The sequence below is a fragment of the Meriones unguiculatus genome, chromosome 9, assembly GCF_030254825.1.
Source record: "Meriones unguiculatus strain TT.TT164.6M chromosome 9, Bangor_MerUng_6.1, whole genome shotgun sequence".
NCBI lineage: Eukaryota > Metazoa > Chordata > Mammalia > Rodentia > Muridae > Meriones > Meriones unguiculatus.
In genome coordinates, this window is record NC_083357.1 from 51623011 (window position 1) to 51647712 (window position 24702).

General features: G+C 48.1%; 1 protein-coding gene across 3 annotated transcripts; it reads right to left on the reverse strand.

The window, feature by feature from the left end:
• Positions 1–388: 388 nt before the first annotated feature.
• On the reverse strand, positions 389–8613 carry Ngdn (neuroguidin). Of its 3 annotated transcripts, none has more exons than XM_021664530.2 (11): positions 8520–8613; positions 7977–8036; positions 7383–7454; positions 2982–3119; positions 2702–2786; positions 2570–2622; positions 2281–2404; positions 2021–2189; positions 1122–1278; positions 936–993; positions 389–538 (listed from the first exon to the last, which is right to left on the reverse strand). In XM_021664530.2, the coding sequence occupies exons 1-11, from the start codon at positions 8529–8531 to the stop codon at positions 519–521; spliced, it is 948 nt and encodes a 315-aa protein (XP_021520205.1). In that variant the 5' UTR covers positions 8532–8613; the 3' UTR covers positions 389–518. The 3 variants fall into 3 exon arrangements, with proteins under 3 accessions (XP_021520205.1, XP_060247173.1, XP_021520207.1); XM_060391190.1 differs by lacking the exon at positions 8520–8613 and adding an exon at positions 8143–8513; XM_021664532.2 differs by lacking the exon at positions 8520–8613 and adding an exon at positions 8376–8509.
• Positions 8614–24702: the final 16089 nt, after the last annotated feature.

Genomic DNA, 24702 nt, shown 5'->3' on the forward strand with positions numbered 1-24702 from the left:
CTGACCAAAGATCAGCTCTTAGAAGAAATGCATTCAGAAAACGGGTCAGAACCAACCCACCCAGCCTTTTTATCAAGCAACCACTGGTTTCCTGAGCCACTAATGCCCCCTGGTGGTCAAGCCAGACATCAACAAAACCTCAAACCAATGTTATTTAGAATTCTAAATTTTTCAAATTATGCAAAAAGGTGGGACAACAGGGGTTAGGGAGAGCCGATTATCCTCCTGTACCTCTATTTTTGTAAAATAATCAATTCCCAATTTCTAGGAAAAATACATTACCAGAGAAAACAGCAACACTATCCACCATCCCTTTCTACTATCCTATTACTGAATGCACCACACATACCCAGCAATTCCAGTCACACAATGTATGGCAAAAAGGGCGTTCATTCATAAACAAAACCAATTTTATTTAGTAAAGATATTTCCACATTTCCAAGGCAAACAGAGCCCAAGGATACACCTACATACAGTGAGGTTAGAAGCATCCCCGGATGATAAAGTGTGTAAGCATGTCACCTGCGCCTCCGAAAACCTAGAATGGAAGGAAACCAAGAGTGAGGCAAAGGCCTGCCGGGCCGCTGAAGGCCAGGAAGGAGCACTGGAGAGGGGCTCAAAGGAGGTGTGCTCCGAGCCAGTGCTCTCCCTCCTGGGACTCACAGAAGGACAAATACAGCTGAGGAGAGCAGTCCCTTCAGCTGATGTGTCTGTAGTTCTATTTAGGAGCTGTGGGGCCACACAAGTATAATTCAGAGACCCCCTTGTGAGTGACACTCATTTCAAGCTTGGGAAAGGCAAAAAAAAAGCCTAAACTGAAGAGATTAATGCTTGGTATGGAAGAAGTAGGCAAGAATGGAGACCACAATTCCCCAGATGGGTTATGCCAACTCAGACTCTCCATCTGGACACCTAGCTCCCAGTGGCTCACTGACCTTTCTTCTTCCGACCTTTCTTGGGTATCTTCTTCCGCTTTTTAACAGGGGTCTGGTCCTGGAGACAAATGGGAGTGAGAAAACAGCACTGCATCCTAAGCACCAGCACCCACCCCCAGGCTCACTGCACGAACCCCACACATGTGGCTGAAAGCATGACTGCTATCCCACTGTAGCCAGACTCACTTCGTCAAGATGGGCGGCTCCTCCCGTCAAAGCACTGATGTCGCTGAAGTGTGTGAGGGAGTGAAGCTGTGAGCTCATCACACTTGCTCGCTTTCGCCGTCCTTTTTCTCGCTTGCTAACACTTAATCGCACCATCATGCTCTCTTCATAATTAATCCTGCCAGAAAAAGTTTCCATATGGTTTAGACAAGGATGATGGTAACAATAGTCTAGAACCTGGGTTCCAGTACTTACTCATATAAATTGCCAGGACATTCATAGACCTTACATATGGCGCTTAGCTAAGGGTATGTGTGTCGTATGTTCAATACCCAACTTCATCCCCAAAATGCTTTCTGCTGGATCCTCCCTCATCACTAGGGATTATCCTACGGTCTAAACACTCAAGGATTTAACATTCTTAAAAGAGAATTCTCACATTCCAGTTCTGGAACAGGACTACCTGAACGGGCTCTTCTGTTTTTAGCTATAAAAACTGTACCTTAGCTGATGAGCCTGCATTCAAGTTAGCTGTTTTTCTACTGTTTTCCCAAATGCACAGGGACTCTTGAGTTCCAATACAACACTCATTTTTCCTGCTTTCTACCCAAAGAACTGTGACACTGATGATGAGAGACAGCCTATTAGAGCCCTACCACAAAGAACCAAACATCTTCTTTACTTGAGCCTAAGCAGGCAGGAGAAAAGAAAAACAAACAAAAGTAATTAAACAAAAACAGAAACAGCTTTTTCCCTAGGTCTTACTGTAATGTGAACTCATCAATCGAAAACTATCGCCCCAAGCTTTTCACCCCGTCTTCTATATAATGTTGGTTTTCCTGGGCCAGACTCACGTCCCTCCAAAGCATGAGGACAGGGCCCTGTGGATTGAGAGACGTTCTAAAAGCAAGAACTCAGACCTATGCTGGTCCTCCTGACTCTGCCGAGTGACGTGCGGATGCCGGGCGTCACGGATCTCCTCTGGGGCATCTGAGTACTGCTCCTTCAGCTCTCGGATGACAGAGCTGCTCAGTGCCCGTCTCTTGGCTTTTTCCAGTCGCTTCTGCTCCCGCTCAGCTTCTGTCTCATCTAGACAATGAAAGTCCACAAGAGTTATTCTGGAACAGGCAAAAGAACACAGAAACAGCTCCCCCTACGAGGCAATAGCCACAACTCATACCGTAATGTACTGGAACCAAGCGTGGTGGGACATACTTCTTAGACGCTCCTTTTATAGATTTCTTTCCTGAAGCCTCAGACTGGCCCTCCTCTCCTTCATCTTCCTCTTCATCCTCAGAACTCAACTATAAAAGAAAAAAAACTTCATGAAAACTCAGAACCACCCACAGCTGGTGGACCCTGAGATAGAACCACAGATGAGGGAAGGACGCACAACAAGCCCCCAGCTGAAGAGGGTCCTACAGGATCAGGGTCACCACAGGCTAATTTCAGGTGGACACAAACCTTACCTTGCTTATCATATTGTTAGGATGAGGCTTAAAACGCAGTGGGTCATTCTCGCCTGAAACGGGAAACCAAGAGTTTATGAGGGCTGGAATTTCATAGCGACCCCACAACTGTATGGCGGCCCTGGCACTCACTGAGGCTGCCCGTCACTGCAGTCTTGACCAGTTTGTCAATTTGATACTTCAGTTTTTGGTCCAAGGGACGAAGTTTTTCTAAAACCTACAACGTGATAATTTAAAAGGATTATATTTTCTTTCTTAAATCAGGTACACAACAGCACGAGGTGAATAAGGGAACTGAATGCAGACAACGTCTCCTCAGTTAAATGGAGAACACTCAGGTGAGAACACTTTGGAGGGACAGCCCTGGAGTGCAGGCCTTAGATGAAGGCTCCATAACGCAAAGGTCTCCTACCGTTCGAATCTCCACCAGCCTCAAAACCGCAGGGTGTCCACGCAGAGACCCTCCGGAGGCTTTGTCCAGGATGAGGTGGCTCAGATCCATCAGGTACATGAGCAACAACTGGTCTTTCACCTCCAAGAAGCTCAGACCCTGGGTCAAACAGAACAGGAAGAGCCAGAGTTTTAGCCGAAGAATCAGGAGGAGCAGCCAGGGCAAACACCAGGAGACTGTTCCCGAGCACAAGTTTCCCCCAACTAGCCCGTGTATCACGAATCACCCCTTTCCCTGTGTATCCACAATCAGAACCTGTCAATCACTCAGGAGCTACCTCGGTTTAGCACCCCAGTTCTGGAACGAGCTTTTGTTTCAGAAACCCCTATGTTAACACCTCCACCGTACATGTGAGAGTAGTGACGAAAGCAGCAAAGGGCATAAATGTGGGAAGATGAACCCTGGGCTTCGCTGCTGACGGCACACCTGAGGAGCAAGCGCAGCACGTGGCCTCAGGCATCCACAGGAGGCTGAGGCGCATCCCCCGGGAAGTGCTAACCACTGCAGACGCTAGCAGAGGTGCTGCAGTGGCAGAGCAGCTGACATCTGAGTCAGCGTGATTCTCTGTGAAAGAGCGCCATCCCGCCCTAGTACACTTCGGAGCCCCCTTGGGCTAATCTCACTGACAGCCCCCCCCCAAGTTTAACCAAAAACAAAACCCTTCATATAGTGCTGATTTTTAAATTATTCAAACTAATGGCCGATTTTATCCCTATTACAATACAGATAAGACAAATGATTTCTGCACACTAACACGGAACTAAATCAATGGCAACAAGTTACAGAAGGCAGTTATAATATGGTTCCAGCGGGCTGTGTGATACATAACTTTCTAAATAACTCATTATTATGTAAGATGTGTGCATCTGTGAGCCCATCCAACCCCAAATGCATGGAGGCAGAGGGCACTTCGTGGAGTCAGCTTTCTCCTTCCACAACTAGGTGGGTTTCACAACTGAAACAAGTCTTCAGGCTTGTACACAAATGTTTTACTCCCTTGGCCGTCTTGCCAGCTGCACACATTTTCACATGCCTAAAGACAACACTCAATTAACTGGAGAAATGAGGATAATAGGGAAACAAAGTGCTTATACTATGAAAAAGTATCTTTTCAACAGCATATATTACTCCCATTAAAACAAACAAAAAGCCAGTGTGGCAACGCACACCTTTGAGCCCGGCACTCAAGAGACAGAGGTGAGATCTCTGTGAGTTCAAGGCCAGTCTGTTCTACAAAGTGAGTCCAGGACAAGGCTACACAGAGAAACTGTGTCTCAAAAATCTAAAAAACAAAACAAAATCCAACAACAACAAAAAACAAAACAAAACAAAAAACAAAAGAGAAACAAAGCCCAGGTGCAGTGCAGTGCACGTGTGATTCCAAGACAGGAGGTAGAAGCAGGAAGGACCACCAGGAGCTCAGGAGCTCAAGGCCAGCAAACTCCAGGCTAGCCTGACTACTGAGAGCCTGTCTCAAAAAAACCAGGAAGAAAACTAAATCAAGCATGTGCCCAAGTGGTAACTACACTGTTGTTGTTGTTTTTAATTAAAATTGTGCTGTACAGCTGTGAGCTGTAGCTCAGCAGTTGCATGCTTATCCCCAACACCAAATGTTTTATATTTACAGTTAGAAGAAAAAAAAAATCAAGCAAACACGTACTAGTTACCTTTGTAGTGACTACAGACCTGGGAAAATGCACCTCTGACAGGTTAAATACTTTGACTAGAATTACACAGCAAAGGCACAAATGCCAGCCACACTCAGTCCAGCTTCCCGGCCCAAGCCCTGGGCGTCCCTTAAACAACATGCTCCGCTCTTTCTACCAGCCCCAGTGTGCTTCAGAGGACGAGTCACAGGTTTAAAAACTGACAAGTTGAGTTTAAATCACAACTTAGTGGTTAAGTCACCTGAACGTGAGACTGCATTCTCCTCATGTATAAATAAATAACAGTATTTCTATCCTGTCCTAAGAAAAAAAAATCGAAACTATACAAATAAGATAACACAAAAGCACCCTGTAATCTGAAAAGCACTTTATAAATGTCTCTGATCATAAAAGCTAAGCTAATACACACCTGTTCTACAGATAAACAAATATACACTGTGGTATGCTAGCAGCTTAGTACTAAACATATCAGAATATTACCCAGGTGAGAACAGAAGTGGGACTCTTCTAAAGCACTGGCAAACGGGGTTACAATTATATGAGAAAAATTAATACTAAAAAAACAAGTAAATAAAGCTAGGCGTAGTGGTGCATGCCTTTAATCCCAGCACTTGGAAGTGCAGAGGCAGGCAGACCTCTGTGAGTTCAAGGGCAGCCTGGTCTACATACTGAGACCCTGCCTCAAAAACCGAAACAGAAACCCAAAACATACAAACAAACAAACAAACAAAAAAAAAAAAAAAAAAAAACCCAGACAAAACAATAACAAATAATAAAAGAGTAGGGGCTGGAGAGCTGGCTCGGTGGTTAAGAACACTGCCGCTCTTCCGGAGGACCTAGTGTTCAATTCCCAGCACCCACATGGCAGCTCACAAGTGTCTGTAACTCTAAGATCTGACACCTACAGACAGACATGCAGGATAAACACCAATGAGCATAAAATACAAATAAATTAATAAAAAAAGCAAGTGGTAGGAAAAAGAATATTATTTAAAATGGTAAATTATTCTAAAAATACACAAATCTGCTATTACTCTCATGCTTTAAAAACAAACAAAAATAGAAAGCAAAGATCTGATCCTTTCTGATAGACTATAGAGATTTTCATTTCCTACGAAATATTCTGAGTAAATATTATCTTGTATTGGTGGTGGTGCTCAGCCTAGCCTGGTCTACACAGTGAGTCCCAGGACAGCCAGGGCTACATAGTGAGACCCTGTATCAAAAATAAACATAAACAAACCATACATACAAACAACAACAACCAAAACTTAGGTCAAAAGCTCAATATATAAAACTGCTAAAGCATGGTAGTCCCTGCCTGTATCTTAGAATTGAAGCGGTGGAGGCAGAAGGATCATCAGTCAGTCAAGGTTTCGGGAGGCTGTTTCAAAGGTCCAAATACAGTAACAGCAGAGCCTTCCAGGTCATGAAGGTAAAGGAGTCAAGAGTTGTCCTCCACAGACATGAATAATCCCCAAAAATGTTCTATAAACTTCTGATATTTTGATATTTTTTCTTCAAATTTTAATTTGAAAGCTAGCTTACTTTACTGCACATCACAGAAGCTATCATCCTAGCAGCTGGAAGGTGGAGGAGTAAGATCATGAGTTCAAGGGCAGCCTGTGTTTCACAGCATCCTCCCATTTAAACAAACAAAAGAATTGGAATTGAAAGGGAAAAAAGGCTCAAGGAAGAGGAGATGCATCTAATTTTCAGATGCATGATCTTTATATTTTTGTACCTCAAATTAGGATGCATCTTTCAGTCAATGGCATCTTGTCAAAGATTAATAACATTTTTATCCACAAGTGACGCATTCCACAAATGCCAATGATCGTTTGCAATGGCAGAGAACTGAGTCCTGTCTGCACTGCTCTTCCTAAGTACTTATAGCAATGACAAGCTTTAATTTACACACCTGGAATAAGAGACTAACAACAACCAGCAATATCGAATAACTGGTAACCGTATACTCGAATAAGTTACCTAAAACTTCAGGGCTATCACCAAAATTTTACATTTAGCACCATGCCCCAAACTACCAACATCTAAGACTGTATGAGACAAAAGAGCAATTCCTTAGCTGCCCTACACGGCTCCCCAGAGTGACTTCTCCAACGTTATGTCTTGCCCACATCACACACACATATAAAATGTACGACTATCCACCCACACAAATGATTTACTCCCCCAGAACGTTGCAATTGTGAGTACTCCGGCTCATATTTATTCTTCACAATCCTGCTACCTTCTCTGAGATACCTTTTCTGACTCTCTGCTCGGCTGGCATATCACTCCTCGTGACTTCTGTAACACGACTGCCACAATTCGCATCTAATCCTCTGGTCTGCATTCCTTCCTACCAGGCTCCAGCACAGAACCCACGTGGCATTCCTCCTCTCAGATGAAGTTCTCACACTTAGGACATATATTCCACACAATAAATCTCCAGCAAAAACAAAACTGTCAAGCACACTGTATGAGGAGATACTTGCTCTTCAAGTAACCCCCCTCTTTTTAAGATTTATTTTTATGTTTGAGTGTGTGAGGGGTGCCTGTGGAGACCAAGACATATGGGGATCCCCTAAAGCTGGAGTTGTGAGCCACACAGACGTGAGAGCTGGGAACCAAACTCAGGTTCCCTGGGAAGGGTGACAAGCCGCCTCTCCAGGCCCTCTGCAAGAACTCTTACCTTCTCTGTAGAGTATGTCCCAGCTCGAACCTTCTTTGTCAGTGCTTGTATTTGTGCAGTTACAGCCATCACCTGAAATTAACCAAATTAAATCTGAATAGCTCACTGGACTACAAGTAATGTTGTGAACAGTGAAGGATAAATATTAGATAATGCCACAAAAAAAATTATCTGAAATGTTGTTGCTGGACACCACTGAACAGAGGGTTTCCTAACAGTCTTCCAAGAGGCAGAGAATTGCTGGGGGAGGGGATCGTTAAGAAAGATGTGGACCATTAGGAAAGCAGACTGCGGGGTATAATTTTAACTGTACCAACAGAACTTACAAAACATCAAACTGTGTAAATGCTTAAGTGGCATCTACTGTCAACACAGGTCACTACTGTCAACATCTGTTTTCTTAGTTATTTAAATAAAGGAGTTTAGGTATAAAGTTTCCTGCATTTGTGTGCTGAAATGAATTACTCTGCGGGATCATGAAAAGCACTTTATTTTTTTGTAGTACGTCCCTAAATCATCAAAGTGTGTGGAGGAGACGTCCACAGTCAAAGTTAACCCCTGACCAATTTATTCTAAAAGGAGAGCACTGCTCACCTGCTCCTGGAGGTTTTTCAAGAGCGTTACCGAAGTTGGCACGTCCGACTCCAGCACCTCCTACAGTCAGGAGGGGACAGGAAAGCGCGGTCAGTTCCTTACTTGGGTAGTCTCTCCCGCACGGGGACAGGGAGCCACGGCTCGCCCACTACACTCCTCATTTTACCGGAGGCCTCAGCGCCGGACTTCGCGGTTGCTTTTGCCCGGCGTCCCCGCCGCACTGGACACGCAGCTACCTCTCCTAACGCTCTCGAAACATCCTCCCACCTCAAGGCCGGGTCGCGGCCCGCCACGGCCACGAGGCTCTCCCGATAAAGCTCACGCTGAAGGGTAATTCTGTTAGCCTCCCGTGCGGAACAAGCCCACAGGCTGCATCTGACCCTCTCTCATCTGACTCACAACGCTGCGGAGTCAGGGGCGAGCGCACCCCCGAAACGACCTTCACCATCACCCTTCCACGGTGCAGGCGGTTTGCCTCGGTCCGCGGAGGCCAAAGGAACTGTCCACCGCGGCTACGGGAGGAAGCAACGTGTCAAAACTCACCGGAGCCGCCATCTTTACAAAGCCCACCCTTTCCGGGCCGAACTTCCTGGCCGTTAACTCGAGTTCACAGATTTGACAGACAACCGCAGCTTGCAAATTTCAGCCAATGGAAATAGGAGATCTTTCACTTCCGCTAATCAGGGGGGCGGGACCTCATCTAGCCAATGGGATAGAGAGACTGACTAACTTCGTCAGACGCAGAGGCGTGCTGAAGATGGGCAGGGTCAGAAGCATGTGATTAGAGGCTTACAGAGAATGACTGAAGCGACTCCCAATAGAAGCCGCGCACATGATTGATTGAAAGCTAGAGCGACCAATGGAAAGAAAGGAATGAGCCACGCAGCCCGAGAGCTCATTGGCTCCCAGATGCCGCAGTGCCAGGGTTTCCACGGCATTTTCCGTGTAGTACCAGGACAGACCGCTGGGCGGCGGCCTTCGGCTTTGCTCTGGGGCGGCGGGGTCGTCCTTGCCCTTGCCCCCTGGGCTTCCCAGTGCCCCCTCCCTGGTTCCGGGAGCGTCCTGGTCCGGTGGAGGCCTTCTCGTCGTGAACGGGACGGCTGGGGGAGAGGAGCCGCGGGGCCGCCCACCCGGTGCATGCGCAGACGCTGCACCGAGGCCGCGGTGCGCTCTGCGCGCCTCTCCGGGAACGTGGAGTGCAGAACCCGGTCGAAGCCCGGGCAGGGCCCGCTTCCTCGGTCCCCGTCGTGTTTCCTCAGCCTCCTCTAGCACCCCCGCCCCCTCGCCTGTCCCCGGCGGCTGGGGCATGGCAGCCCCCATCGTCCGCCTCGCAGCATAGAGGGCAGGGGGTAGCGCTGGGCCCAGAGCGGACAGCCTGGAAGCCTGGTCTCCCCCAGCCGGCCTCCGCGAGCCCGGGGCCAGGCCGGTCCGCGTCGGGGACCCCTCTCTCAGTAGACGACACAGAAGCCATGGCTCGGTGGTCAAGAGCAGTATTCGTGCGGGGACCAGCGTCTCCAGCACCCACTACCTGAAACTCCAGCTGCTGGGGATTCTCAGGCCCGTCTGTGACACACAGGCGTGTACATAGTCATTTCTCTTTCTTTTTTAAACAAGAAATAGTACTCCTCTTGTCTCTTGAATTCGGGGTAGCTTCTCCCAGTTTCCACGCATTTAGGCGCCACATAAAATGGGACAGAGGACTTGCCTATGATATTTGCTGCTTACTTGTTCCTCCCAGAGGAACCTCCTTCCTCAGAGCGCTGTAACAACCTCCTTAGTCAATTAAGAGTTTTGTATTTTTCTGTCTTAAAAATATATATATATATATATATATATATTAGGATTTGCTTGTGAAACTCCTGGTTGTGTTGTTGTTTTCGAAACAGGGTTTCTCTGTGTAGCCCTGGCTGTCCTGCGCTCACTTTGTAGACCAGGCTGGCCTCAAACTCAGAGATCCACCTGCCTCTGCCTTTGCCTCTGCCTCTCAAGAGTGCTGGGATTACAGGTGTGCACCACCGCGCCTGGCTTTGAAACTTCTGTTTCGACATTATTCTTCTGACACAAATAAGAATTTGCATTCTTTGGAACTTGAAGTTTGTTCATACATGTTATGGACAAACTGTTAACAATATCTGAAAAAAATAAATAATACTGCCTTATTTTTAAAATTAAAATACACACAATCACCTCGTGTGTTACAAGAAATATTAGTTAACAATGCAATCTTTATAAAGTTATTTCAGATTCAACCAGCAAGAAAAAGAAGATCATTAAATCTCTCTCTCTTTTGTTTTTGTTTTTTTTTTTTTTTTGGTCTTTTGTTTCTTTCAACAGTTCCATGCACTGGTAAGTACTCATAACACAAGTATATACTGAACAAAAAAGAAAAAAAATTAGGAATATAAATTTAATTACGATTTTAATCGCTAACATTTCTTTTGCCATTTTTGAAATTTTCATGAGTATATATTTACATAATTTTCACCCACGTTCTCCATCCTCCAATTCTTCATGTGTCCTCCTCTTTCCATCTTCCCTTCATGATTTCACACACACACACACACACACACACACACACACACACACACACAGGCAGACAGGCATGTGTATATAAATGCAACCCACTTAGCCTATTCAGTGTTGCTTATGCATTTGGGGATATGTGTTGTGCTGGTTAGGTTTTTCTCAATATGACAAGCTAGGGTTATCGGCAAAGGGGAAACCTCAACTGAGAAGAACGCCTTCGTAACACAGGTCTGTCTGTAGGCAAGTCTTGAGTAATAACCGATGTCCGAGTGGGCACTTATCAGCTGGTTGTATAAGAAAATGAGCTGTTTAGCCTCGAGTCAAGCCAGTGAGCACTGTTCCTATTTTCTGTTCTAGTTCCTGCCTGCAGGTTCCTGCTTGAGTTCCTGCCCTAACTTCCCTCAGTAATGGACTATGACCTTCAGGTTGTAAAAGGAAACAACCCTTTCTTCCCCATGTTGCTTTCGGTGATGGTGTTGGTAACAGCCATGGGAAGCAAGCTAGAGCTTGGTGTTTAGGGCTGACCACTTGGATTAGCTAATCCATCAGAGGGCACATCCCTGGAAAAGACGGATTCTCTGTTTCTTAGCAGCAGCTGGCAATGGTGCCATTGCGCTGGACTTGTTTAGACAACCACATTGCTAAGATTTCACAGGTGCAGTGACATATCATACAGAGAAGGCCTATTTTCAGGAGCAGACACCCTGGTCCTCTGGCCCTTACAGTCTTTCTACCTTGTGCTGCCTAGTTTTATGTCAACTTGGTGCAGGCTAGCGTCATCTGAAAGGAGGGAACTTCAGTTGAGAAAACGCCTTCCTAAGATCTTAGGGTATTTTCCTTAATTAGTGGTTGGTTGGGAGGGCCACATCTATTGTGAGTGGGACTGTCTCTGGGGCTGCTGGTCCTGGGTTCCTGTAAGAAAGTGGGCTGAGCTATGATGAGCAAGCCAGTAAGCAGCACCCCTCCGTGGCCTCTGCTTCAGCTCCTGCCTCCAGGTTCCTGCCCTGTTTGAGTTCCTGCCCTTACTTTCTTCTATGATGCACTATGCTATGGAAGTGTGAGGTGGGAAAAAGAGGCAAGTGTTCTCCCCAGTTTGCCTTTGGTCATGGTGTTTCACCGTAGCAATAATAACCCTAAGTCAGACACACCCTCTTCCACAATGTTCCCCGAGGCTTGGGCGTAGGAGTTGCATTGTAGATGTATCAATTAGCATGGGCACCCCATAGTCAGCTGTTCTCGGCATTTTGAAAAAAATGAGTATTTTTAATTCTAGAAATGGGTTATTTCTATATTGCTCAAGTTCCTGGGCTCATGGTGGAGGAGTCTTAAATTGACGGCATTTCCTTATGAATTTAGAAGCAAGACAAAGCCCAAAAAGTATTAATTAGGTAGTATCTCAAATCTCTAAAGCTAGAGAAAAGTGCGTGCAAGTTTTGAAATTCTGAATCAGTTGAACTCTGACATTGTTAGAGATGCCCTGAATTTTACCGTGACCATTTGATGCCTTAAACTGAAAGTCTTTGAAAACAAACAAACATTTAATGTGTATGGGTGCATGTATGTCTGCGTACCACATCTTTGCCTGATGTCTGAGGTGGCCAGAAGAGGGCACCAGATCCACTGGAACGAGAGTGTATGCTAACTGCTGAGTCACCTCCTCAGCCCCTGAGCCCTTCTGTTCTCTCTCAGTCTGTCTCTCTGTGGCATGAACTGCAGGATGCTTTCAGGCAAGCCAGAGTTAGATGGTGAGAACCTGTCTCAGAAAGGGGATGGGGAGGGCACTTTAGAATACTGAGTCTGTAGTTGATGAAATGAGCTGTGGGAAGTCCAGGCAAGGTGTTGCAGTATTCCCGGGAAGGAAGGCGCTGGAACATGGGGATGCACAGAGGAAATGGTGAGGAGAGCCTGCTTGTCCCGGCTTCTCTGGGCGCTCATTTTCTTCACCTCATTCCTATGACCACAAACTCAGAATCCCTCGTGCAAACAAACCAGAAAAGGAAATGTGACACCCCCCCACACACACAATAGGCTTTAGCACATGCATAAAATCAAGTGCTGTCATTTCCCTCTCTTAAAACATAGAGTTAAGGCTGGGGCTGCAGCTCAGTGGTAGAGCTCTCCCCCGAAGAAAGGAGGCTCTGGGTTTCATCTACAGCTCTGAAAAACAAATGAACAAACAAAAATCCCCCAAGCTAGCCAAGAGGTGGCTGTGGGGGAGAGGTACAGGTGCCTGGCACCAAGCCTAATGACCTGAGTTCAATCCCAGGGACCTACATAAAAAGAGAGAACCAAACTTCCACAGGTTTCCCCTGACCCCATGCATATGAGAAAGTGCACAGATAAATGTGACAAAAACTGAAAACAAACAAAAAACACCCAAAAAAACCTAAATACACTTCCTCAGGGCCCCCTGATAACACCCACCTGCCTTACAGGCGCTCTCTCTCTCTCTCTCTCTCTCTCTCTCTTTCTCTCTCTCTCTCCGTTACTTTATCTGCCCACACCTGTATTGGTGATTCAGGTTTGGGCACAGGTTTTTCCCCACCACGGTTGCTTTTCTTTATTTTTTAATGTTGAGTCGGGGTCTCCTGTAGCTCAGGTTGACCCAAAGCTGTGCTGTGTAGTCAAGGATGACCTTGAACTTCCAACGCTCCTGCTAAGCTCCAGGTGTGTGCCACCACGCCTAGTTTATGACCTCCAATTTTCTCTCGCTTTTTTTAAAGTGGGGTGCAGAGGGGGTCACATGCTCACTCCAGCACCTGTGTGGAGTTCAGGACAGCTCATGGTAATTGGTCTTCTTCCTGGGGGTCAAACTCAGGTTGTCAGGCAAATGCTTCTTTTTTTTTTTTTTTGGCTGCACTGCTCCCTTTCCCACACTTTTACGTTTTTCCTTGTACTTTCCTTTCTTGGGCTCTAGTCCTTGCTTCCTGGTCCATGAACACCCAGGACCTCTCCCATCACTGTACCTGGCACCCAGGGCGCCTGCTACAGTATATCGTCAGCACCTCTCTACATCCTTCAAGGAAAACAGGGTGGAGTCTGGGCAGAAGAAGCTCTGAATGGGCAAAGCTGCTCGTGCCTCAGGAATGCGTGTGGGTTCCAGCTGCCGGATCTTACAACCCCTGGGGAGCTGTGCATATAGCTTCACACCCATGATCTCTAAGACACGTATCACCTTCCACATTTTACAGGTGAACATGAGGCTGAGAGCTGGTGGTGCAACCGTTGTGTTCTTCCCTTTACACGAGTGCTTCTCAAACACTGTTGGTGTGCAGCAGCTCTTACCTGGAGGGCTTACCGAAGGCTGAGGTTCCAACAAGTTTCTCCTGGTTGCCGGTGTGGACCCTACAGTCTATGGACTGTGCTTTGAGCCGCTTTTCTCTGAGTCCAAGTAACTCACCCAAGTCATACAGTAGTGCCAGGATTTTTCATATCTGAAGCCTTTTCCCTTAGACATTAAACCATCTTGCCTCATTCCAGTAGGAAGCAGGGACCCAGCAGAGGGCATCCTGAGGCAGAGACTCCACGGTGGGTCCACTGCCTCCTGTCTTCTGGGCTCTGAAATGGGTTCAGAAGCCAGGACAGGGCTGACACTGTGCTTGTGGGAGGGGACAAAGAGATAAAGAGTCAGGACACCTCCTCCTCTGCTCCCCAGGATCATCTGCGCCCAGAGAAGCAGGTCTCCCTGAGGCTAAACAGTTCCCTTTGGGCTGTGGCAGCCAGACTCCCTGCCCCCCTCTCCTTTCCTGGTCTCCATTCTCTGATTCCCTCTCACACTGGGTCCTTACCTACGTGCTCCACGTTTGTAAGACGGAATGGGTCAACATCCTGGAGCCTTCCCATGTTGACTGAATGCTGTCGGGCTCCGTCCGTAACAACTGCTTTGTAGTTTGTATCTTTCGCCTTGCCTTGGGTTCCTGAGAGGCCCCAGAAACAGTGAGCTCAGAGTGAGGTGAGCCATGAAAGAAGCTGGAGCAAGAGGCCCCGGGAGCAGGATCTGCACTGTGCCAACTGCGTGCTCACAGGCTGCTCCTGCCTCAGTGACTTTTACAACTTTTGATTGACTTTGGGCTAAAGGGCACCTCAGAACTTCCACCACAAAGGGGAGGTGCAAGAGGGGCCTTTGGCATAAATTCGAGTTCAAAGAAGAAAAGTGACTGCATACATTCCGAGCATAAAAAGTGTAACATTTCAGAACTGGCTTTTCAAAAGAGACGATCACACATCACTACACCACTGATACTGCTGTGATAGAAGAAAGCCCTACTATGCCATATTAGGATAATTTCCTGTTAGCCCGGGGCCCGCTATTGCTTCTGCTTTAGGCTGTCTAAGGGACTAAGGGACCACAAGAGAAGGAAAGTCCATGGGCAAAGAAGAATTGCTGTAAGAAGTAGGTATTAATCCAGGCTGTGCTGGTGCACTCCTTTAATCCCAGCATTCGAGAGGCAAAAGTAGGCAGATCCCTGTGAGTTCAAGGCCAGCCTGGAGTCCAGGACAGCCAAGGCCATGCAGAGAAACCCTGTGTGAAAAAAAAAAAAAAGTAGATGTTGCCAGCATCCTCTTCTCCTTTTGGTACTGGTTGATTCTCTTTGAGTCTTCATGGGGTTTGTTTCTGGGTTTTTTGTTTGGTTGTTTGGTTGGTTTGTTTTTGAAACAGGTCTTAGTATGCAGCCCAGGCTGGCCTAGAATTCACTATGCACCCAAACTGTTTTATTCTTTTGTCTGTTTTAATGACGTGTAGGAACTTATTTGTGAGCATTCATGTACGTTCCCATTCTTTTTGGAGAACCAATTACCTTTGAGCCTTTGGATCTTTGCCAGCTGCTTGATGTAAATGACTTGAAGAGATCATTCTGGAATCATCATGACATGATGATTTTGCCCCTCTAAAATTATAAATGTTTTTTTTTTTTTTACTTTTGTTGATTCTGGTTAAAAACCATCTCATGCCATACATCGTGGCTCATGCCTGTAGTTCCAGCTACTTTGGAGGCTGATTCAAGAAGCTCTCTTGAGCCAGGAGTTCAAGACCAGCCTGGGAAACACGATGAGACCCAACTGAAAACAAATCAGGTTCAGATGTGGATACTTTGAACTGCAAACCACGGCCGCCTTTGGGATGATTGTGGCACAGTGGAAAGACTTTTACTTGTCTCGAACTACAAAAATCCATTCATTTTTAAGGTGAGTATTGCTTTTATGATTTGAGAAAAAGAAACAAAGGGGTAAAGGAAAGAGGGAGGAAGAGACAGAAGAGAAAGGAAGAGATTCAAGGGAAAGACACAGAGGAAACACAAGCTGCAGTCTCCATGCCCTCCCCGAGTAAGATCCGAGGAATGCCATCTATGCTCTATCATGCAGCAGCACGCAGCGTCCCGGGAACAGCAGCTGCTCGTCTTCTTTGCTGCCTTATTCACCATGCACTTATTTTACTGAGAGTTGCCAGAGGCCAAAGAGCTCCAGATAAAATACATGCAATAGCTTTTGTCGAAAAAAAAAATCCTGAAAACAATGAGCAACACTTAAGGAGGCTGAAGGAAAGAGGGAGGCCAAAGGGAAAACACAAAAGGAGCAAACTGGACAAGAAGACCGGTCCCCGGCCTACCCAGAAACATAGAGCCTACTGCTCCTTGTCTAATCTCATAGGACCTGGTCCTCTAGCGTTTAGACCACAAGACTTGACACAGAAGCCACTGTCTTGGGTCTCTGCTCGCAGAGTGGGCCAGCAGCTGGAAGTCCAGATCTTTGAAGATCCCTGCCCAAGCTCACCCTCCAGGAGCCTTCCCCCTCTGGTCCTCCAGCAATGCCAATCCTGCTTTTCTGTCCCCACACGTAGGCTCCCAGGAATGTTGCACAGGTTAACTGTTGCCCAAAACTGTTACCACACTGAATATATGTCTATTGACATTAGAACTCAGTATAGGCCCTGGCCTCTACCCCTCCTCATGTGTGTGTTGGGGCAGGGGTATTGCCATGTCCACCAGGGGTGTCCAGTGACCTTCCAACCCCTTCCCACATCATTCCACACTCTGCTCTAATGACACTACCCTAGAGCCAGAATGACCTTGCTTAGCAGATGATCATGCAGGCACAACTGTCTAATTCTAGCCAAGGGCATGGGGGGGAAAGGACAGAGCGCAGGGGCCTGTGGCTTCTCTGTTGAGAGGACTCAGGGCTAATAATAGGAGAGGAGATTAGGAAAGGATTTGAAGAGCATTGTTATCTCACAGGAATGGCCTTCAAGAGCCTTTCTCAAACTTTCCCAAGAGCTGTACCACCCCCTCTGAGCTGTGTGGCTGAGGAGTGTCATTTCAGCCTTATCTGCTCAACCCCCATGGGTTCCTCACCCCTGCCCCAAGCTTTCTTTCCATGTCTGGTTTCCTGAACCATTTCTCTTCCTCCATGCACTTCCTTCCACTACTTCCCACAGGTCTTTCCACTCCCGGCGGCCTTTGTTTTCCAGTCTGGACCATCCTAGCTCCTTCGTTCCACCTGCGCTCCTCCCAAGAGCGTCACTGGTTCCAGCCGTCGCTCTAGGTTGGTTTTCCAGGCTTGTGGCCTTTGCCTCCCTCCTGTGCCAACTCTGTGCTCACTCTTCCTCTGCCCTCCACCTTTTCTTACAGCAGAGCCGCACAAACACAGGTAACAGAGGCTGAGGCGGGGCTGATGAGCTCCAGTTTCCCAACAACTAGCAATCAGTGCCGGGGCAGCAGGCACAGGAACACCTCTGAGAACCAGACTCAGGACGTGGCAGGCTCTGGAGGCACCTCCTGGAGCCCAGCCATGGCTATTCTTAGGAACCCAGCACCACAAAAGGGCCTTTGCTTTGTTTCTTTCCACCCCCACAGAGTTGCTCTTGGCAGCTAAGACTGTAATCTCAGCACGGGCCGCTTGCACATAGCCCAACCTTCTACCCTGGTTTCTCTCTACCATGAGGCACCGCCCTTGGGCAAAGTCACCTCCCTGTGACACACAGTGGCAGAGCTCTGACATTCTTTCTTGGCCTGTTCAGATACTGTCTTAGATCTCCATTGGGCCTACCTCTGGCAGCTCCACCCTTGCAACTTTGTCTTTCCGCTCCTCTCTCCCACTCTCCAAAAAAACCAACCACCACACTCTCCTGCTCCCTTTTCCCTCTCTCTGCTCAGAATGGGTCAGCTCTTCTGGCCTAGTAAATTCTGAGCCCTTTTATAAAGGTTCCTCTCTTCAGACCTCAGGGAGTCTGCCCGGCTCTCACTTTCTGTTTACAGGCCCAAGAAGTACTCTAGCCCTTGGCCTGCCTGCCGCTCCTGAAAGGAGGAAGGTCCCCCATAAGGAAGTGAGCAGACAGCCCCTAAGCTCCCTTCTTCTAAACATGACTTGGGAGCCTGAGATCAGGGGCTACCTTCTCCTGTGCCCGGAGAAGCCAGCGTGTGTGTATCTGATCGTTGTGTATCATCTTTATTTAGTGTTTGAAAGTTTGGATACTCATTAAGGGGCTACATGTCAGCGCAGCAGCACAGGGACATCAGAAAGCATTCTACAAGTTCTTCAACAACAACAAGGGCCCAGCCCAGAGATCAGAAAGCCATCCCAGGCCTGAGTTGTAGGGTGAACCTCTAGATAAGCGGTTCTCAACCTGTGGGTCAGGACTCTTCTGGGAAAACTTTGTCTCCCAAAATATTAGCATTATAATTCATAATGGTAGCAAAATTACAGTTGTGAAGTAGCAAAGAACATAATTTTATGGGGCCACCATAACGTGAAGAGCTGCATTAAGGGGTCACAGCATTAGGCTGAGATCCACAGCTCTAGAGGAACTTCGTCTTCAAATACCGTGTTTCTAGGCTAAATCTCAGACTCTGAAGCACTAGCAAAGGCTAAGCCCAAGTCTCTAGGCATGGCTTATTTTTTTGATCTCTCTCTTTGTACCTCCCGCTTTACCTTGAGAGCAGAGACCTCTGGAGGCTGAGATACTCAGGCCAAGTAGGGAGAGCCCGAGATGGAAAGTGAGGGCCACAGCAAGCTCTGCCCCACGCTGCCTGCCTGCATCTGTGAAGGCAAGGAAGGAACCCGCCCGCCGAGCCCTGTGTCTGCCAGTCCAGCTTAGATTCTCCGAGTACTTTCAGGGCACCCTCCTAAGTTCCAGAAAGAAAGCTAGAAATAAGAAAGAACCAGAGAGGTGGAAAGGGAACAGCAAGCAAATCAAGGACACCTTTCATCACCCGTCATGCGCAGGGCTGCCTTATCTTCAAAACAAAATAAGCCACGCTACCTGGCCCGCTTCCCTTTGCTTGCTGTTTAGTCTCATTCATTCCATTGCCAAACTGCTCAGTTGAAGAGGCCTAACCCCCACTGTTTGCACTTCTCATCTGTTTCTTTATTAGCTCTCATCCACTCCACTCAATTCTGCTCAGCCCTATTCTCAATTAAGCCACAGCAACCTGGTTCTGCCCCGCGCCTCTCCTGGAAGCTGCTTCCTGCAAGACGACCCAAGCTCTCTTTGCTGCCCTCCTGTTGCTTGGCCTTTCTTTGGAATCTGACACTACTGGCCACCTGCTCCTCTTGAAATACTTCTGTGATTTCTAGGAAACTTCTCTCTTCTTGTTGTCCTTGCCTCTTTTTTTCCCTCCTCTCTTTCTGATTTTTAGTGTGTGTGGTGTATGAGTGTAGGTACATGCACGATGTGTGTAGACATTCATGCCACAATCTGCACGGGGAGATCAGAGCACAGCTTGTCAGAATTAGCTGCCTCCTTCCACATAGTTTTGAGGCAAGGTTTCTCTTCTGCTCTGTTGTATTTTCCAGAGTGGCTGCTCCATGAACTTTCTCGCTTCCCAAATAGTCTCCTCTCTTTGCCTCTCATTTTGCCATAAGAGTGCTGGGATTTTAGATGTTTGCTACCACATCCAGCATTTCAATATTTAAATCGTATATTTATTTTTATGCTAAGTGTATGTGTGTGGGGGAGGGGCCGCACGAATGTCTGTGCTCTAAAGGCATGCAATGCCCGTGGCGGCCAGAAGAGGGTGCTGGCCCCAGGAAATAAGAGTTACCAATGGTTTGGCCGCCATGTGGGTGCTGGGAACTGAACCTGAGTCCTCTGCAAGAACAGTGATGCTTTTAGCCACTGAGCCATCTCTCTAGTCCACAGCCAGCTTTTAAAAATGGGTTCTGTGATTGAGCACAGGTCAGGCTTGCAGGGCAAATACTTTTGCTCATTGTACCGCCTCACCTTCTATTCTCTGCCACCTCTTTCCTTTCCTCCTTCCTTGGGCTGTGGTCTCTCTCAGGCCTTCCTCTTCTCTCCAAGCTCATGGTGCCCCACACCACCGCAAAGTAGCCAGCTCTCAACGACTAGCCCATAATTCCTATCTCCCACCGGGACACCCAAACATCTTCCGTTACTCGTCCGTTCTTACCTCTGACTCCTTCACACCTGTCTGTCCTGCCTGTCCAGGGGCTTGCTCCATTTGTACCCTCCTGTCCTTGCTGATATCCCGCAGTCATGACTATCACTCCCCAATTTCCCGGAGCCAGTCTGCTGAAATGAATTTTATCCCCTCTTTGGGAACGCTCCCCGCGTTCCGGTCCTTTCCTTTTCATACCTCTCAACCTTTGATTGCTACTTTAGCTACAGTCTCCTTGACTCTGACCTCTTTCCCCCTCAGTACCCAGCTGGCCGCTCAGGCTGTGCTTTCAAGATATCACACTGTCTGCATAATCTGGAGCCTCCGTCACTCTTCATGGCTCTCAGGATGTTGTCCTTTTTGCTGGTCTGAGAAACGTGGTGGATCACATTGGCACAAAGCAGACCTGAGCTTGGATCCTAATGCCACATTTGGCTGCTGGACTTTGGGCAAACATGTTATTCCCCATGAGGCTCACTACTTGTGCACGGAATATAATTTGAGTGACAGTCAGTTGTACTGACTAAGATGTGTCCAGCTCTGTGTAGAGTACCTGGTGCAGATAAACACTCACATAAAGACAGCGGGACCCTTGTGTTTTTTTTTCTTTCCACTGGACACCTCCAAACCCACATAGCACCGTCCAAAAAGAGAGGTTCCTCTCATGTCCTCTCTAGCTTACCACACTGTTCACCGTCCATACTGATTTCTTGGGCTTCTCAAAGCCTCCCCTGCCCCTTCAAACTCCAGATCTGTGTTCCCACCTTAAAATTCTCAGCCCTTGGCTCTTTTCAGAGCCAGGATGTGTTGCGTTATGGATGGTCGAGAGCTGCCATGTGGGGATGGGGTCTCTCTATATGGCTCAGGCTATCTTAGAACTCGCTCTGTAGACAAGGGGGGGGGCTTGAACTCACAGAAACCTACCTGCCTCTGCCTCCTGAGTGCTGGAATTGACATGTGCCATCATGTCCATCACTTTTCCTCATTTTAAAGAAAGATTTGGGGCTGGAGAGCTGGCTCGGTGGTTAAGAGCACTGGCTGCTCTTCCAAAGGTCCTGAGTTCAATTCCCAGCAACCACATGGTGGCTCACAACCACCTATAATGAGATCTGGTGCCCTCTGCTGACCTGCAGGTGTGTATGCAGGCAGAACACATAATAAATAAATAAATAAATAAATAAATAATTAAATCTTTAAAAAAAATAAAGAAAGATTTATTTCCTTGTCTCTTTTGTGTTTGGGTTCTTGCCTACATACATGCATGTACATTACGTGTGTTCCTGGATCCCGTGGAGGCCAGGAGAGGCCTCAGATCCCTTGGACTTGGAGCTACAGAAGGTAGCGAGCTGCCTGTGAGTTCTAGGACCCAAACCTGGGTCTTCTGCAGGAGCAGCAAGTGCACCATCTCTCCGGCCCACCTTCTGCTCTTTCTCAGCTCACACATTTTAAAAACATGCATACTGCCCTGGTTAGCTTTGTTGCTGTCCTCTCGACACAGCCAAAATCACCTGAGAAGGAACGAGAGTTGAAAAGATATCCCCATCAGATCGGTGTGGACGGGCACAGCCCACTGTGGGTGGTACCACCCCTAAGCAGGAGCTTTCGGGTGCTGTAAGAAACCAGAGCACTCTGGGAGGCAGAGGCAGGCAGGTCTCTGTGAGTTCGAGGTCAGCCTGATCTACAAAGCAAGTCTAGGACAGCCAAGGCTACACAGGGAAAACCTGTCTTTAAAAAAAACAAAAACAAAAAAACAAAACCAAAAAAATAAAAAGAAAAAGAAAAGAAAAGAAAGGAATGAGACTGAGCAAGCTAAGGGGGAGCAAGCCAGTAAGCAGTTTTAGTTTCTGCTTCCGTTCCTGCCTCCAGGTGCCTGCCTTGAGTTCCTGCCCTGCCTTCTCTCAGTGACAGAGTATGACCTGAGAGTTGTGAGCTGAAGTAGACCCTTCCCTCCCAAATTGCTTTCGGTCATTATGTTTTGCCCCAGCAGCAGAAACCCTAACTGAGATATGTAGTAAGAATTTACTACGTCAGCCTGAGGATAGCAGCACCAGCATTCACACCCGAGCTGAGACCATGGTAGTTACTCGGTCCTTGAAGCTCGGTGCCTTAACACTCCTACATGGCTATCTCTCACTGGCAGGGTCTTACTACGTCTCCCTGGCTAGCCTGGGATTGTCTGTGTAGACAAGGCTGGCCTCAAACTCACAGAGATCTGCTTTCCTCTCTTGAAGACCTACAGCACATCACCAAGCTAAGTTTGACCAATTTTTTTTTTTTTTTCACATCACAATACTCCGGCATTCTCCTTCAGAGGTCCCTAGACCCTCTATATCCTTGGCTGACCCCACGATCAGGGATGTCTGAAGGACCCCTGGCTGTGCCACCCCGGAGGGCCACAGTTTAGCCTGTCTCTTCCCACAGCCTGACTGCCCATCTCCACCAGGAGCTTTGTGCAGGCAGGCCAACACACATACAGCGTGGAGCTAGGGCCCATCTCAGATTCCATTCGTGTTCCTGACAGTATTGCCATTTTGCTAGGCCAACTTCTGGAGGGCTTGGGGTACACATCGGTCATGAGAGTTTTACACACAGCAGCAGGGCAGTGGTAGCTCTCCTGGCAGGAGGCTCGCCTGAGGAGAAGGGTTGGGTTTAGAACTACCTGAAGGTCTTAAAGCCTTTAACTAAAGAGACACGGTGAGGCTGAAGGAAATGTAAGGACCAAGAACTCAGAGCTGATGGCTGGCACTGATGTCTGTACTCTGGATTCCTGATGTCTGTGTTCCCTGGAATAAAAACTTCCCACAGTGCAGTCTGTTATGTACCCTTGTGTGCTAGGCCCTTCGCTTGTGACTAGTCTCCAAAAGCTTTGCAAATGAACACGCTGATAACAAAACTGCCTCAGGGAGTTATGTGACTGGGCTAGATCACACAGCTAGAAAATGCAGAGCTGGGTCTCAAAGTGGGTCCCTATGCCCCCAGAAAGCCCTCTCCGAAGCTCCCTCAAGCTTCTCGACTGAAGCAGGGTGTCCTCGGCAAACACTCTAGAAGAGAGACCTACCTGCCTAAAGCACTCTAGTTGAACCGGGGCTGCCTCTCCAGCTGGCCCCTGTCAGCAAGCAGAGGCCGGGACAAGGGAGTCTGGTGTATTGTTTGGACAGGCCTGCAGAGTACAAAAGATTTGGGAGCCAGCCGGAATACAAAAGAATGACAAGAAGGAGCAGCTGTTTGTAAAGAGAAACCGGAGACAGCACTAGCTCAGCTCCCTAATCCTGGCCCCTGTGGAGCCAGGGACAGGTTCCCCCAAGGTCAGAGATTCTAGGGCCAGGCAACGAGGAGAGCTGGCTTCCACTCTGGGGTTCTCGCTCCTGTTTTCAAACAACTGAGGCCTCCTTCCTTCTCTTGGGCCAGAAGCCCTACCTCTTTTGTCTCCTTCTGACCCTCTGCCCTTGGGCTTTGGGATTCCTATCAGATTGCTCTCTTTTCGCATTCAGGTCTCTTCTACTTTAGCTTGTGTACTCCCACCTCACCCTACTTCCTGGCAGTAATTTTAGCAATCTTTCCACCGGCCTCCACTGGCTTGTTCACAGCAAATGGCTCCTGTTTGGGCCTGACATCTGATCGGTGTGGTGACAGAGCCCAGACAGGGCAGGCACAATGCCTGGGGAGGGGAGGCTAGGGAGGTGGGCCACCTTTCCTCCACCCAGGCCTTATTTGGTCTACCTCGGTGGAGCAGCCTTCACTCCTGTCCCTCTTTATTTATAGCATCTGCCGTCTCCTTTGTCTTGTCTGCTGTCACTCGGTAGTGTGCTCCACCGTCACCACCCACTCCTCAAACTCCTCACATGGGTACAGCCCCCACTCTCCCCACCAGGAATGTGCGTGTGTGCAAAGCACGGGACTGTGCACCAGAGCCTGGGTCCACTGCACAAACGGTTGGTCAGAACTGCCCGGAGCAGGGATCTTAGCTCTGGGTCACTGTTACACACTCCCATTGACTAATACAGAGCCTGCCTCATAGTGGGCACTCAGTAAAAGCTTAGGAAAGGGTGGGAAGACGCGGCCACCTACCCTCCCAACAGCAGCAGGCAGAAGGAAGACCCAAAAGCAGGTGCTGAAGGAGCTGGGCACTGAGTGGGCATTTTTAAGGACACCAGACCCCCAATCTGGGATGTGAGACAGAGCACTTAAAGTTATTAAAGAGTTTTATCTTCCCAATATATAGGGATAGATATATTTATCAGGGCACTGAGAACAAATACACCAAAACACCTATAGACCAAAACAGACCAAAGCTCTCCAAACCTGAAAGGAGGGGGTAATGGAGGGTGACTGAGTTACTAGTTACAGAGGCAGCTTCCCCATCACACAGCCATGCAGGCTGGCTCAGGGTGAAGATGCCAGCTTTAAAAAGTCTCACTCGTGTTCCATGCACTCTTTATGCATGTCATTTGCACGCAGCCGGGCCTGAGCCCCATCCCTGAGCAGGGCAGGAAGGCACTTTCATGCACAGAGAGCTAGAAGAGAATGAGGGAGCCTTTGCCCTCCTCCAATCCTGGAGGTTCCTCCTAGTGGCAAGGTCTGGAAGGGACCCCCAGGATTTGTTCTGCGGGCCGTGTGAGCAGCAAGACCTGCTCCTCAGCAGCCACAAGTGCACGCCTAAGGTCTGCAGAGCTGCAGCCTCGGCAGTGGGATGCGGCCCCTAGAGTCTGCGGTCTCCCCCCCCCCAACCCTACACTGCTCAGCACCCTCAGAGTCTGCTTTGGTTACCAAGAAACCCCAGGGAAGCTCTTCCTGGAACTTCCCTTTCC